Source organism: Equus caballus, chromosome 5, assembly GCF_041296265.1.
Source record: "Equus caballus isolate H_3958 breed thoroughbred chromosome 5, TB-T2T, whole genome shotgun sequence".
Taxonomy (NCBI): domain Eukaryota; kingdom Metazoa; phylum Chordata; class Mammalia; order Perissodactyla; family Equidae; genus Equus; species Equus caballus.
In genome coordinates this window covers 101,335,344-101,351,287 of record NC_091688.1, presented here as the reverse complement: position 1 = coordinate 101,351,287, position 15,944 = coordinate 101,335,344, and the positions used below count along the sequence as shown (strand labels likewise).

General features: G+C 43.9%; 1 protein-coding gene and 1 long non-coding RNA gene across 3 annotated transcripts in view; one reads left to right on the top strand and one right to left on the bottom strand.

Moving 5' to 3' along the window:
• The window catches only part of CACHD1 (cache domain containing 1), a 197,350-nt gene that overhangs the window by 167,976 nt on the left and 13,430 nt on the right, over positions 1–15,944 (top strand). For both annotated transcript variants that reach the window (XM_023641952.2, XM_023641953.2), the window contains 9 exons: positions 3,178–3,320; positions 3,934–4,115; positions 5,011–5,121; positions 10,155–10,277; positions 11,419–11,518; positions 11,612–11,728; positions 13,697–13,857; positions 14,189–14,275; positions 15,213–15,329. In XM_023641952.2, the coding sequence (XP_023497720.2) occupies positions 3,178–3,320; positions 3,934–4,115; positions 5,011–5,121; positions 10,155–10,277; positions 11,419–11,518; positions 11,612–11,728; positions 13,697–13,857; positions 14,189–14,275; positions 15,213–15,329 (1,141 nt within the window). The remainder of the gene's footprint in view (positions 1–3,177; positions 3,321–3,933; positions 4,116–5,010; positions 5,122–10,154; positions 10,278–11,418; positions 11,519–11,611; positions 11,729–13,696; positions 13,858–14,188; positions 14,276–15,212; positions 15,330–15,944) is intronic.
• Positions 4,251–5,386, bottom strand: LOC138924162 (uncharacterized). The gene is made up of 2 exons (XR_011438905.1): positions 5,319–5,386; positions 4,251–4,467 (listed from the first exon to the last, which is right to left on the bottom strand). It is a non-coding gene; the product is annotated as an uncharacterized lncRNA (long non-coding RNA).

Below are 15,944 nucleotides of genomic sequence, written 5' to 3'. Positions count from 1 at the left end.
GCTGTGGGAACGAGCTTAGACACTACTGCTGGTAAAATGAGATCATGTTTTGAAACTTGAGACAGCGAAGTGCAGGAGTTTCTCTTGGTGAGAAAAAAGCTCAAGCCTAGATTTTTTTATTTCCCTTGGATAATCTCTCAGAGCCACACTGTCCAATATGGTAGACACCAGGCGCGTGTGGCTGTTAAGCACTTGGAATGCGGCTGGTCCAAGCCGAGATTTACTGTAAGTGTAAAATACATACTTAATTTTTTATACTGATTACATGTTAACGTGCTAATGTTTTGGATATATTGGATTCCATAAACTATATTATAAAATTAACCTGTTTCTTTCTATTAAATGTGGCCACTGGGAAAGTTTATACCACATTTGTGGATTGCATTGTATTCTAATTGGACAGTCTTGTCTCACAGAAACACTCAGAAAATGTCGAGTTTATCACCTCAAATAGTTTACATGCAGCTAATGAACTGATTGTTGATCACACGTAGGCCAGTGTCTGGCTTTCCCACATTACCAACCACGTCACCTTGGTAGTAGAACCCCCCAGGACAACGTGGAGGGGTCATCAAGGGCGGTTTAGGATCAGTTGGTAATGAAAATGAAGCAAGATAATTAAAATATCATCAAAAGGGAATAGAAATAAGGGAAACAATGGCAAATGAGTGGTTTCCATCTGACTGCATTGCTGATGGGGATTCTGAGGCAGGGTGTTAAATGTATGTCAGAGCTCTGAGGAGGCAGGGGGGCCTTGTCTTTCTCGGTACACAAAGAGGCATTTTTTAAAGTCTACCGTCCAGTGCAGTTAAGCATGCGTGTGTGTATGTAAGCACGTGTGTCTACCTCCGAGGCACAATCGTTGGGCTCTGTATCTTGTTTCTTCTTCTCCCTCAATCCATATTACTGCACCAGCCTTCTCAAAGATGCCCAGACTCTGTCACCACAAGAAAGGCCCACTTCCAAAGAAGTCCCTCCTCCTCTGACCCTATTCTCTTGTCCCTGCTGTTGACATTTCTTATATTGTTGTGTAATTCTTATATTGGTCTCCTCTATTTTCTTTATTTCTGGTATCTCCATCTGGGTCCTTTGAGTTCAAGGATAATCCTTTCTCTGGCACATCCTTGCATCTCTGGCACATTCTTGCACAGAGGGCCCATGAGCATATGCACATGAATCCACAGCACACTGCAAGGCAGCCTAACCTTTCTAAGCCTCTGGTTTGCTTCTCCTTGATGTAAATATAATACTAATGCTAGGCCATGAGAATTAAATGAGACATAGGATTCCTGGAAGCAGTGTCTTCTGGTAATGGCAGACTAGATAATTCTGACCCATCCACTGAGAAGAACTAAAAATCCTGGGTGGAAACTTTTTTTAAAAAATCTTTTTTTCTTCTTCTTCTTCTCCTTCTCCCCAAAACCCTCCAGGACATAGTTGTGTATTCTAGTTGTAGGTCCTTCTGGTTGTGCTACGTGGGATGCCACCCTCAAAATGGCCTGATGAATGGTGCCCTGTCCACGCCCAGGATCCAAACTGGCAAAACCCTGGGCCACCGAACCAGAGCGTGTGAACTTAATCACTCAGCCACAGGGCCAGCCCCTAAATAATCTTCTTGAGTGGCATCAAAGAACAGACATGATTCTGAGGAATCACTGGGCCAAAGTCTAGGAGAAGATAAGAGCCCAGAGAAGACAGCCAACACTTAAAGCCACTGTTGCAGTGCACATATTTACCAATCCAGAAGGCAAAGCTGTGAAGTTGAACTGCTTTAGGTAGCTTCTTAGGGCTAGGGAGAGAGGCAAAATCGAATCCAGGGTCCCCAAAAAAGGTGGAGACTAAGAAATGAAGCCTCTCCCTTCTGCCCCGCCCCCCCACACACGTACATGCTGTTAGCAGTGGTCCCTACATCTTCAGCGTAAGGGTGAACAAAACGAAATCAGCCCTTGACTTGAGATTCCTGACGTCTGAATGGTCTAGGGAACCTCCGGCATTAGCCAGTCATGGACTAGTTGAACCCCAAAGTCCCACAGCGTGGTGCTTAGGCCAGTACGGGCTCCTTATTGGGCACTGTCTCCGCCTGACCACTCTGCCTCTCCTTGGGGGGTGGCTCCCAGCACAATCAAACAACAGTCCTCTCTGGAGGATGGTGTTCCCATCCTGTGAGGCCTCAACTGTTCCTACAAATTCATTTTTAAGTACGAGATCCAGCACAGTCAGAGACAACCAGACCACAAACAAACAAGACACCAGGAGTGAGAGCTAAGGAAAGGAACAGAAAATGACCCACAGATTTAAATGAGATAGCACACGGGAGCGTGCTCTCTGAAGCTTTGAAAGATATGATGAGGCTGAACGGTAGAAAATTTCAAAGACAAAGATGGAGTGTTTTGTTTCATAATGTAATTCATTGTGAGAATTTCTGTCTTAAATAGAGAAAACTGGGCTGTTCCTCTTAGATAGGACCAACAGTTAAATATGTATACGTTAACTGCTCTGTTTCCACAAGCTTTTGTTTATGCCAAGTTTGGCTGCCTCCATCTGTGAGAATAAATTTTTGTATTTGACTTTTGCACTGACTCCACTATTCCGTTTTTCCTTCTTCCTAGATGCTGATACTTAGATGAAAAGGAATCGTTAACACAGAGCCTTGCTGTGTGCCAATCACTGTTCCATGTGTTTTACGTTTAGTAACTCATTTTCTGATATAATTCTCACCCCAACTCTTTAAGCTGGTGCTATAATTTCCCCCACTTTGCAGATGAGAAAAACATCGTATATCACAAGGCCCCTGACGTCACAACGTCACCCAGCCAGGAGAGGGCGGGTGGAGCCCAGATTCAGCCCAGTCTGGCTCCACGTCACATGCGGCCTCCTTGGTCCTGAGAAGAGTAAGGTGTCATGTGTAGATCGAAGAGGTTTTGAACGTTTGCCGTTCCGGGCGCTTGTGTGCATTTGTACGTGTGTCTCTTCTGGTTCCCTCATGATGGTCAGCTCCCTGAAGGGGGAGAATGTCGCTTTCCTTCCTTTTCAGCTCCTCCCGGGTGGGGTCCTTTGCTTTCTTCATGGAGGACGGTAAGCCAGCAGAGTGACAGATGGCAGAGCCCTGGGTTCCTGTGTCTGGTCCTGAGAGGAAGCCCCGGCGTCCTCAGGCTCCTTTGTCTGCCTCTCTTTCAGAAAGTCCAACCGTCATGCTGTCTGCTGGCAGCTTTTCCTCCCCCTACGAACACCTCAGCCAGCCAGAGACAAAGCGCATGGTGGAGCACTACACAGCCTATCTCAGTGACAACACCCGCCTCATCGCCAACCCGGGGCTCAAAGTGAGTGCGGGCGGGCCGGGTGGGCGCCGGGGCGAGGCTGGCGGGGAGGCCGGCTCGGGTCTGCGGGCTCCGCTGGAGCCGGAGGGAGAGCGCGTGGCCCGGGAGGCCGGGCGGCCAGCACCCGCCGATGGATTAAGAAGCCCCGCGGGCCAGATGAAGAGTCCGTTTCAGGCCTCAGACGCACTAGGGGTTTTCTGGGTAGGGTGTGACTTAGAGATGGGGGAAACTTTCCCAGCTTCGTTTTTCTCGGGGGAAAGAAGTGAAGTGCCCCCACTGTCTGCCAAGAGGAACATGATGAAGTTTAAGGAGCCGAGATCTAGCTGCGGGGTGTGTGTGTGTGTGTGTGTGTGTAATAGTTCACTATGGGCTTTCTCTTAAACACAGACAACCTCGCTAGGGTGAACAATTGAGTAAATCACAAATCCACAGACTCTGTTTCAGGAGGTGTTTGTTTTCCCCAAGTTTGGCTGTATCCATCTGCTGTGGAAAGATTTTTAAGGAGTAATTGGGCCTGGCTTCTCTGCAAGAGAGGTTTGGGAAGCCCTGCCAGCGGTCCACTCTCTTTTCATGTGAGACTTAAAGGGTCCCTGCTATGTCTTCCTTTGTTTCCTAGTTCTCTGTCAGAAATGAAGTAATGGCTACCAGCCACGTCACAGATGAATGGATGACACAAATGGAAATGAGTAGCCTGAACACTTACATTGTCCGCCGTTACATAGCAACGCCCAATGGCGTCCTCAGAATTTATCCTGGTTCCCTCATGGACAAAGCATTTGATCCCACTAGGAGACAATGGTGAGTTTTAGGGGCTTCCGTTATCAAAGGTTCCCCCCAAATCCTGGAGAGACATGATAAGTGCGTACAATAAAGCAACTTCAGGCAGTCACATGAAAGAAGACACATTCATGGCAGTGAAAATGTTTTTGAATCTTTCTTTAAGCGTAGTATTCACAACTGCTTTGTGGGCTTCCTCTGTCTGCAGTGCTTTTCTGTCGTCATTGAGATTTTGAGCCTGAAATGCTTTGTGCTTGGCCATTTCGGTTCCTACTGGTTTGTCTGAGTCCTACCTTGTGTGCAACGTGTCTGTCGTGGGTGTACTTCATTTCACTGCACGTGACATGGCGTCACACCACAGCTCATGCATGACCTATGAAAAAGGAACACGTGTAAATTCAGAAACCTTTTTTTACTTCTGGGCGTTACTTTTACTCTGGTTTTCAAAACAAAAGCTAGTAAGGTGGTATGGTATGGGGGCAACTTGGGCCTAAAAACAGGACTTCTGGACACGGGCTGCTTAGTGACGGAGTCACTCATGAGTCTCTATTCTTGCTGCGTGTTCCCCCCCTTACCATGGTATCCAGGGTGCGTTTTTATTTGCCAAATTGTATTTGTTTCTATTTCATCCGTTAATTTCTTTTTCTTTTAGCCTCTAAAACATCTATGCTATCAAGCTTATTAAAAGCTCAGATAGGTACTGAGTTCACTGTCTGTTTTAAAAAGAGAATTTCAGATTGTCTTGACCTCTTCTGTTGATGCTACAGTCAGGAAGATAGGAATCCTTTTGAATTCTCATGTCACACAGGCACAATTTATGATAAATATTTTTAGAGTTACACACGCACTTTCTTTGACGTTTAGAGAGTGGTGGTTCATTCTCTAAAATAACGTGACTCTCCTTGGCCTCGGTTAGGTACCTCCACGCAGTGGCTAATCCGGGCCTGATTTCTCTGACCGGCCCGTACTTAGACGTTGGAGGAGCTGGCTACGTAGTGACCATCAGTCACACAATTCACTCGTCCAGGTAATAATTTTTAGTCATTTCTTAAAGACCTCAAGGATATTTTAAAAATTTGAATACAACAGTAGACACCAAAGATCGGTGGCGAAAGCGTGCCCTTTGAAGTGAGGCAAGCTGAGGTTTGAGTATCTTCTCTAGCTGCGCCATCTTGGCTTCCCTGAGCTTCCCTCTGACATCTGTAAAATGGGGATAGTACCTACCTCAAGGTTCTCTCGGTTGAGTTGGTAAAAAGCTCTAAGCCCGGTCTCAGCAGCCGTGAAGATGCTTATGAAGAAGACAGGGAAAGGTGTGAGATGCGGCAGAGCAGTTGGTAGAAATGCCACTCTTGAGCAAGTCAAAAAATAGCAACAGGAGCCCGACAATTATCATTACTAATAGAGTATTTTCCCAAGCAAAGGAACAATTTAGTGAAGACAAAAAAGTATCAAATTTATTGCCTCTTGTATTTGGATCTAACGCTTTAGAATTATCTAGGAGTTTGTTGTTGTTTTTACTTCGTCCTTGCACTGCCTCTTGGAAAACAAAAAAAGGCATTTTGAAAATTGATTTTCCAGGAATGCAATAAAATGTCAGTATCACTATAAATATATTTAGAGTGCTTTATATTTCCTGCTTTTGAGGTTTCAGTATTTAAGCTGCAAATGTCAGTGAAATGTTGGGTGGAGAGGCAAGTCAAACACATTGTTTTAATCCCTTAGTTATACAAATAGCTGTTTTTCCCTAGCAACCAAGAAAGACCATAGTTTGACTGGTACCTGTAACGATGCCTTAAAATTTATGGGAGACAGATTTTCCCCCTTAACTTGATGCTTTTCACTGGTGCTCATTATATATCAAATGATTGACATTCAGTAGAATTCTTCTAATGCAGGTGCTTTGGGAGCAAGAATTGGGAAGCAGTACTGTGTGGAATTTCAATATCATGACCTGTGTCTCCGTGGAAATCTGGGCCCTGCCACCAGCCAGATGTTGTTTCCTTTACGGGGAATGGTGTCTTTGACTCTGTCAGCTGTTCCCATAATGTAATATTTCACATATAAACAGGCACACACTCATTTAGAGCAGATCTTTCCGATGTTTTCATTAACAGACCATCTGTCAGGCATACGCCTACTATTGTCTGACTAGGAGCCTTGTCATCCCTCCTACGTATTCCAATCAGTTGAGAAAAAGTAAACAAAGGTGATTTCTTTGAGGGGGCAGCAGGCATCTTGATCTCTGATAACAATGACGTGGGCCAGAATGGGATCTTAAAGATGTTGTTGGGGGGCCCGGAGAAAACGACGACCTGCATGCATCTCGCTTAGTCTTGGGCGTGCCGTCAGGCTTCTCCCACCTGCCGCTCATTATCAGGAGAGAGTTGTTCTCTATGGTATTCTTTTCGTTGCGGGGTGGAGGGGGCTGCTGCAGGGAAGTGCGAATTTTTATGCTCATGTATATGTAGACGTGTTTTTGTTGGAATTTGGATGGATGGGAGAATTTTCATTTAGTTTATTTACAAATGTTTATGGTGTCAGTCCAAATGAAGCATGATGGAAATAGGTGGGCTTTCCAATTAGAAAAACCTGGGTTTAATTCCCGTATTTGGTTCCTTTTTATAGTGTGTTGAACAAGTTTAGCTGTTCAAGTTTAACAAGAGTTAAGCGGTCATTTAAATCCTGGATTCTGTCCACCCGTGGCTCACGGGGAACGTATTCTAGGATAAGTACCTGCTCTTGCCATGATCAATTTGCAGCCTCAAGGACTTGATCATTTGAACATTTTCCTTAGCTGAGCGTGCTTTTCTTACTTAAAGCTGTGTAGTTTTTGTTGAACATAGTGTAGCATGCAAGTCAACGACCGCTTCTGGTTCTCAGCCAAAGCGTCTGTAGCTTTAATGGATGTATTGATAGGCGGGCTCTGTGAAGGTTCTTTTTTCAAATGATTACCAGGGTTGTGGCCTCGTGTGCCAAGGTGAGCACCTCACCTCCTCCTAGGATAGGATTCCACTCTGGAAAAGGCGATTCGCCATTGCCTGTTTGTGTGGCTGTGAACAAGTCCTTCTTGCCTTGGTTGTCCCACCTAGGAAAGAGGGCTCCTAGAGCCTATCTCAGATGATTATTTAAGGATTACGTTAAATAACAGGTGCAGCTCTCAGAACAGTGCCTGGCACATGGTACGGGCTCAACGTTAAATAAATCCTTTGATGATGATGATGATGATGTTCCATGACTACTCGGAGGCTTATGTGTAAAACAGAGGTAATAATGCCAGTGTCGAACTGATAAAATGTGAATTAGAGATGAAGCGTGTAAAATACCTAGCCCCGTGCTTGACAATGTTGAGTCCCAAATAAATGGGAGTTATTTTTGTTATCATGCTATTTGTGCTTCAAATTTCTGGCATTTTAATAGGTCAGAAGGGAGGACTTACGCCACTGTTCAACTTGTCATGGAGTGTTCTCATTCACCCTTGGTTTTCGGAAGAGGTTTGGCTGCTAGCAGGGGGCGGGGCCTCTTAACTCAGTGCCCACTTGGCAGTTCCTCCTAGTAGCCAGGCTGTGGTTCTTCACGCGAATTATTAGTGGCCTGAGAGTCTGGACGTGCATTCTTTGGAGAGTGATAATGCTGGTAGACATGATGAAGTACAGTCAATGATTAAAGGACTGGTCAGACGGGTCTTTGGCAGTGGAAATCTCAAACAACTGCTGCAAACAGCATGGTCCATTGTACTCAGAAATGTAGGCTTGGTTTGATTTTCTATGGTATTCGTTATGAGTTGCTGTGGCAACAGTGTACATTTTTGAAATGCAGGTAAAATATGAATGCTAGGCTTACATGGGCAATGTGCCGGCTTTTCCTTAGCGTGTTGACCATATTGGAGCAGATGGCAGTTCTACAGGGGAAGTTTAGAAACAAAAGTTAACTTGTCCCAGAAAACCTGCATTGTGATTTGCACGCTGGTCTCTATACCCTACATAAAAGGTGATCAGTCTTGTTTAAATCTTTTAACCATTCTAAGCCTAATTTTTCCTTTATAAAATGAGAGCTATAATTCCTTCCTGACGTCCTCACAGGAAATTAAATAGATCTTGTGAAATTGTTTGGAAACTCTCGAGAGCTGTGCAGATCTAAGGAGACAAGATAACCTACCAGTTAGGAATATGTGCTTTAGAGCTGAAGATGCTGGGTTTAAATTCCTGCTTCCTGTAGTTATTCACTGTAGGACTTTGGCCAACTACTTAACCTTCCCAGGCTTCAGTTTTCTGGAAATGATAATGCCTCATAAGCTTTCTGTGAGAAATAATTGAAATGATGTATTCGGATGGCCACCAGAGTGCCTATAAATTGTGACTCTTCAGTAAATGGAAGCCATTACTATGATCACAGGTATTGTTCAGACGCATCCCTCCTTCCTGGACAACCAAGAGAGATTTCTGCTTCCTTTGACTGGTACTTCAGCAGAGCAGTATTTGCTACAACTCCCAAATCCCGTGTGGGGTAGCTGGGGCTTGGGTTTCTTCCACAAGGGAATTACGAGACTTCAGTAACAATAGGGACTCTTACTGAGGCAGTAGCCTCTCACAGACAGTCCTGCAACATGGTCCTCCCCATCCCAAGCGAAATAGAGTTTCAACAGCACAGCTCTGGTAGAAATTTCATTATGGGTCGTGGTCCCTTTTCCTAGACAGTTTTTGGGGGATGGGGTTGGTGTAAGTCAGTATCAGTGGTAACCAGAAGCGGGCAGTTGTCTACGTGACAAAGCTAATTTCACTCCAAGTTCTGATTTTCCAAAAGAGGATTTTATTTTAGGGTGTTTCTTCTGAGCTTTCCAATTATTATTTTTAAGGTTTTTATTAATAATACCATCATTTTTCTTTTGGTATTTTCTTTATAAAGAAATCAGGCTAGTAGATGATGGTAGTGATGGGCTCTTGGAATACCTTAAGTTGGGTAAATCGTGCAAATTCCCGGCCACAGAAGTACAGGAGGTCATTGACCAAGTAACCCCAGCCCCCCCCAACCACCCATGAGCATACTTTAAGAAGACCCTAGGTTCCAGGTCAGAAGTCCATGCTTCTGATATATCTCGCAATTTCTGGGAGAAGAATGAGTTCACTCTCTGTCCAGGCCTGAGCTTTAAGCTCTGTCTCATTTTCTTTAGAGGAACATCTCCTTATTGGGTGTTTTCGATGTTAGGCAGCTTGTTAAGCAATATAAACACCATCTTCTTCAATCCCAATAACAGCCTTATGAAGTAGATACTATTATTATCCCCATTTTCAGATAAAAACTTGAGGCTTAGAAAGGTTAAGTAACATCCCAGGAGCCACATAGATAGAAACCAGCAGGGCCAGAATTTTCCCCCAGATGCTTGATTCCAGAACCAAAAGGTACAAGCGCCATGTTCTACTGCCCAACATCCTCTTCCTTGGCATTCCTCTTTTTGAGAGTAGCATTTTAGAATGGAGACAGACTGGCCTGTGAACCAGCAGAGCCTTGTTCCAGAGCATGAGCTGTGTTTTGAATAGAACCAGGCTTAGTGTTATAGAAAGAAAATGAGACGTTATTTTCACTGTTTTGTGTGACCTTACACTAGTCAGTTAACCTTTGAGATCTTGGTTTTCTTATCTATAAAATGAAAGAAATAACTAAGCGGATCGCTCAGGTTCCTTGTCTAAGGGTTCCGTGTTGGAAGGAACCATAGTAGCCTTGCATCCAGCCTCACACCTGATGCCTATTCCCCCAAACCCCAGATTCTTGCCAAAGAAAGTCCAGCCACTGTCTGAACATCTATAGTTGAGACTACCCGTATTCCGCAGCTGCCCATGGTTTGGGCTGATTTGAAAGTTCTCCTTTGGTCTTAAATTTTTCTCTCATCGAGTCTCCCTGTTAGGCTAAATCAGTCATTTAGTTGATCATTTGTATGGGGGTGGGAAGTGCAGAGGAACGGCAGACATGTATTTCTGAAACCATACAATGTCCTTAGGAATGAACATAGTTTTTACCTGTAAGTAAGAGACACCTCTTGTTTTCATGGATCTTTTCCACATGAAGTACACAGCTGTCTTCCGGGCACACTGTAGCTGTGATGGGCATCGACTTCACACTCAGATACTTCTACAAGGTTCTGATGGACTTATTACCAGTTTGTAACCAAGATGGTGGCAACAAAATAAGGTAAGCCTTTCAGGGACACCATTTCCTATCCAGCTGCAAAATACAAAGAAAACAGGGTCAAGCATCTCTAGTTGAATGGCAACCACGTTGTCATGGTCAAGACCAGAAGTGGAGACCCTTACCTGGGCCTTCTATTAAGAAGGTTTCGTCCTTTTATTTTTCTAAGATGCATCCATTCATGATTTAGACAGACAAACTTGGCTCATAACAAGGAGAGTAACTGTGGCACAGAATTCTCCAGAAGCTCTTATTTCCCTAGGAGTCAGTAATTAGAGGTTTCCTGTTTCTTAGGTGCTAGAAAGACCAGAGAGTACTGTTGGGTAGTACCTTTGATGTCAACTGAGTTATTCAACCCGAGTCTTCATGAGATTTCCAGATGGTTAGACTGTTCCCTTGTACATTTCCCCAGAACGAGGCTCGTGGAACTAAAAGCCTCTGCCGCCAGAATTTCAAAGGAACGTGTCTGATCAAAGCAAGGGCATCCCCTTGATTTCATGCAGGCCACTTTTAAAAATAGCTTTCTTATTTCAATCTCACAGCCCACCCTTCATATCACTGCTGAATTTCACACTGGCCCTTGCTAGGGAAGTGCAGGATTCACGGCAAACTGTTATGATGGATGTGGACTAACTGTAGTCTGGATCCGACAAGTCTAGCTTTATTTATTTAGTGTTTCCATCAAATATATTTTTGTGTGTTCCTGAATGTCATATTTTATGTATGTTTATCATCAAAGGAAGAAATTGTATGGTTTACTTAAAGTTTGTGTCTATAAATACTCAAGGCCACTTTCTTCAGAGTCTCCCTCCTGAAAAAAGGATAAACTTCCCACTTGTACACCCTTGAAAAGATTTTCGAGTCCATCTTACTTGGAGTGGGTGGGCACGTTCTGAATGAACTATGGGGGTGACCTCAGAGTGAGGAGCAATTCTATCACCTTGACCTGGATGCCAGGTGATCCAGCCCCTCAAGAACAATGCATCTGTCTGCCTGCCTGCCAGCCTTCCTAAATTTTTTTCAGTGAACACTTATTGAGAGCCTGAAATAAATGCATTTGTTTGGGGGTTAGCACGATAAATGCTCTCTGAAAGTGTAGACAAACAGCTTCCATGACTGAGGAATGGCACTTGTTTTGGTACAGGTGCTTCATAATGGAGGACAGGGGTTATCTGGTGGCCCATCCAACCCTCATTGACCCCAAAGGACACGCACCTGTGGAACAGCAGCACATAACCCACAAGGTATTTGTCACGCAGCGGATGGCTCAGTGCTCCAGCAGCCCGCTGCTCGTTAATTACACGGCGTCTGTCTTCTGTTCTGTTTGGCCTTGCCAGGAGCCCTTGGTAGCAAATGACATCCTGAACCACCCCAACTTCGTCAAGAAGAACCTGTGCAACAGCTTCAGTGACAGGACAGTCCAGAGGTTTTACAAATTCAATACTAGCCTTGTGGTAAGTTGGTTCCTGAACGCTGTCCCATCCCGTCCCACGATGGAATGTGAAATGGAATAACGGCGAGTGTCTGAACATGACTCCCGGCTTAGGTTTGGTTGCCTTAGCGTTGTAGAATGATAGGACCAAACAGGACCTCAGGCCCGCTCCGCAGCGTGACAGTTGTGGGAGATAAACCCCACAGTGGAGAAGTGGATGTTTTAAGGTCTCTCACTTGGTATTTTGCTTTGGTTTTGTTTGTTTAAAGACGCACCCAGGGTACGCCCTTTGAAATGTCTGCTGAAGTCTGTTCCCACACTCCTGTATAAATATCCGTGGCACCATGTGTTTCTCTCTTCCTGTCTTCTGGAGTGTGCTCAGTCTCCTTAAAGCCGAATTAGTCACTTCTTGGTCATCTGTCCTGTTAGTTGGCAGCTCTCATGTAGATGATCTGAAAATAATTTCTTTTTTTTAGCTTGGAATACTCTATATGATTTGAGGTGCTGCATACTTACCTGGATATGATTAAAATCTTAAGGATAGTCTTATTAATTTGTAAATAATCCTAGCTGGAAGAAAACTAAAAATGGTTAATGACAGATCCAATATTCAAAAAGTTATTCACAAGAAGTAACTTTTTATTTAGAGTAGGTATTTATATCATTAAATGTGTAGTTATTATTTTTTTAAAAGATGTTTTAAGGTTAAATGAAGATCCTAAAGTTGGTCTCAACGAAAGCGCTTGCAAAAACAGTTGTCTGGGAGAGAAGAGTTTTACAAATAAACATATTAATAGGACAGTGTGTTCAAAGCAAGGGAAGTCACTATTACTCTATTCAGACCCCATACCGTTCTGGGGAGTGCCCTCCTTAAAGGGGCGTTGACAGACTTGACTGTCATCAGAGGGAGGCTGCAGGTAAGACTGACACATGAAAGTCTGACTGACTGTCTTCCATCATTTGTACAATGATTTCATGAGTCTTCGGCAGACAAAGGATTTCTACCAGAATACGCTGGTAGAAATTTTTCAGAAACGCAAATTTTAGTGGAATATGAATTAGAATAATTTCTTAACAGCCCGAGTTATTCCAAAATGGAATTGGAGCGTTCCTGGGTATTGGAGCTAACCGGGTGATCAGCGTTTGTTGTTGCTTGTACTGTAGAGGCGGGCACCTTCCAGGCAGGAGGAAATTCCTCTAGACCTCTGAGAACCCGTGCCATGCTGTGCCCCTCAGAGTTAAGCTTCCCCTCACCATGCACGTGGAAGGGATGACCAGCGTGGAAACAAGTGTGGGATTAAATAATGGGCGCTTCCAGATGACACACGTGCAGAAACAAATGATCATGCTCAACTTGACAATGCTGCTTTTGGATCTTTGGTTTTCTAATATGGTAGACAAATATGGTGTTTGAAGAAGCTGGCCCATCGCATTTTCTTTTTATAGAAAGTAGAGGATGATTACTTAAGTTGGATTGTTTAAATATTCTGGAATCAGGAACTGGCCTCTTAAAGAGTGGTTTTTAAGGAATTTTATAGTGCTAGAACACGAGAGCTTTGTTATCCGGTGGGGGGTGGGAATGTGTGCTTTCTGGTTGATTAGGTTTGCTTTTGAATGAATTTTAAACTATTCCGTTCCTGAAAGTTGTCAGTCCTCGCTTCCTGCAGTTATTTGCATCTTATGATATATTGTTACATGTTAAAAAAGAAAGATTACAAAACAAGCTATAAAAATTTTATCTGTGTAAGCATAGGTAAAAGAATAAAAATATATGCACAACTGTTAAATGAGAATTATCTCTGACTGATGGTATTATGAAAATTTTTTATTTTCCAAATATTTAACAGTGACTGAAGACTGCTTTTGTAATGAGAAAGAAACGAAGTTTCGTTGCAGGCTATTTGGAGCAGATGGTTGAAGGGTTTTCACCACAGTAGGGCTGAGTCTGTGCATTGTTGTCTGCCACTTCTGACACTTTGGTTGTCTACAGGGGGACTTGACGAACCTTGTGCATGGCAGCCACTGTTCTAAGTACAGACTGGCCAGGATCCCGGGGACCAACGCGTTTGTCGGCATCGTCAACGAGACGTGCGACTCCCTCGCCTTCTGTGCCTGCAGCATGGTGGACCGGCTCTGTCTCAACTGTCACCGGTGAAAACGAGAGGGATCGTGTTCTCCGTTTACCACCCTGTTGAATATTTTAACTGATGCCAGTCATTTTGAAGCGGCATCTGCAAAATAAACAAAATGCTGGGGTGGCAAGTCCTGGTTACAGAAGCATTTAGAGCTGTGCTGTTTGCAGCATCCATGTCCACAGAGCAGTGAATTGAGGCCAGTTGTGTAATTAAACCGTGGTCATGACTTCCTTTTTACTGTCCCTTTTAACTAGCTCGAGGTTTCTTTCTTTTGCTCCCCTTAGTGGGTATACAATATATAGTTTGCTGTCTACAGTCTGCATAGTAACTTTGTTTTTGCTTTTCAGAATGGAGCAGAATGAATGCGAATGTCCCTGTGAGTGCCCTCTAGAGGTCAATGAGTGCACTGGCAACCTAACCAACGCAGAGAACCGGTAAAATATGTGTGTGTATATAGATATATATACACACACATATGTACATGTGTGTGTGTAGACAAAAAATATGTGTGTGTGTGTATATATAGGTATCTGTGTAGACAAAATATGTGTGTACATATATATATACACACACTTACTGGGAGTCTTGTTTATCCATTTGGTTTGGGTTGGGGTATAAGAAGATGATTTGTTCTAATGGTGAAACTGCTCGGTGAGCAAGATTTCAAGCTTGGTAGTGCCTTAAAATGAAGTCCGCTTTCAGGTTTAAATTCAATTGCGGTCAAACTGTTAAGAGGATGTGTGCTACATACGAAAAATATGAGACTGTTACACACTTTAACTAAGTGCCTACTGTGTGCCAAACACTCTATGCACATTAAGTCACTTAGTTTTCAAGTTAACCCTGTGATAAATATGTAGGTACCTTTCACACACACGCACACGTGCTAACACCTAATATAGCATTATTTATATTAGTGACAAATTTTAAGACCAGTTAAATAAATTGTAGTGAGTCCCTTCTCTAGACTTGAAAGAAAGAATGTTATGTGCCACACGTATACTAGTATATGTTTGTTCAGGCATAGCAAAAATGTCTAAAAGGACCTTCATGAAACTGTTAACGGTGGTTACGTCTGAAAAGTAAGATTTAGAATGGTGAGTGAGGGGCAATAATGTTCACCTTTGATTGTATGCATTCTTATTTTATTGAATATTTATGACTTTCTAGTTTTTTGATATTATTTATATTGGGCATAAAGATAAACAAATTGAAGCTCAGAGTACTTAAGCAATTGGCCCAAGGTTTCCTATAGCTAAGCAGTGAAGCCAGGATTCAGACCCAGATCTGCCTGACACTGTGGGCCCAGAGGCATGCTCAGTTTGGCATGCGCGTGGGATTGGTCCTAACCCCAGACTTGCTCCTGCCTAGAAACCCAAGTTGCGAGGTCCACCAGGAGCCGGTGACATACACAGCCATTGACCCTGGCCTGCAGGAAGCTCTCCACCAGTGTGTCAACAGCAGGTGCAATCAGAGGATGGAGAGTGGGTAAGCCATGCCCAGGGCTCATTTTATGTCAACACGATGACTGTGGGAACAGAACCTCGTAAAGGGTGGTGACCAGCAGCCTCACCGAGCTTTTCCAGTTGATATTCATCCTTCCCATCCTTGATGTTTTAGAAGCTGTGTCGACTTTTTGGATCCCAAACTGATTTCTGCAAGCCTTTATCCACCAGGTTTAAGGTGGTCTGCTGTCCACTTGTTACAGCTACTTGTCATCTGTACCGTGTTAGTAGCCTCGTCTGTGGATGGGAAAGGTTTTCTTGCAATAAATATGAGGACAGATGTGTGAGGGGACATGGCCTGAAGAAGCAAGGGCAAGAGGCAGGGATGCAAGGGCTGCAGAACCAGAACCCAGTGGCCAAGGCTGCATGTGTGATACATGGAAGCTCCTCAGCATTCATCTGTAGAAAGCAGATTTGCTTTGTGGTAGTTTTGAGAACTAAAACCTCCGTGTCTCTGTTCCCTCCCCTCCTCCTTAGGATGTTTGGAACTAGACAGCACAGGAACGGTGGCTGTGGCAGACTAAAGGGCTGGGGGTGGGGTGATTCGCCTGTTGTCACTGTAGGCTGTCATTTGATCAAACAGTGGGTAGAAGGGGGC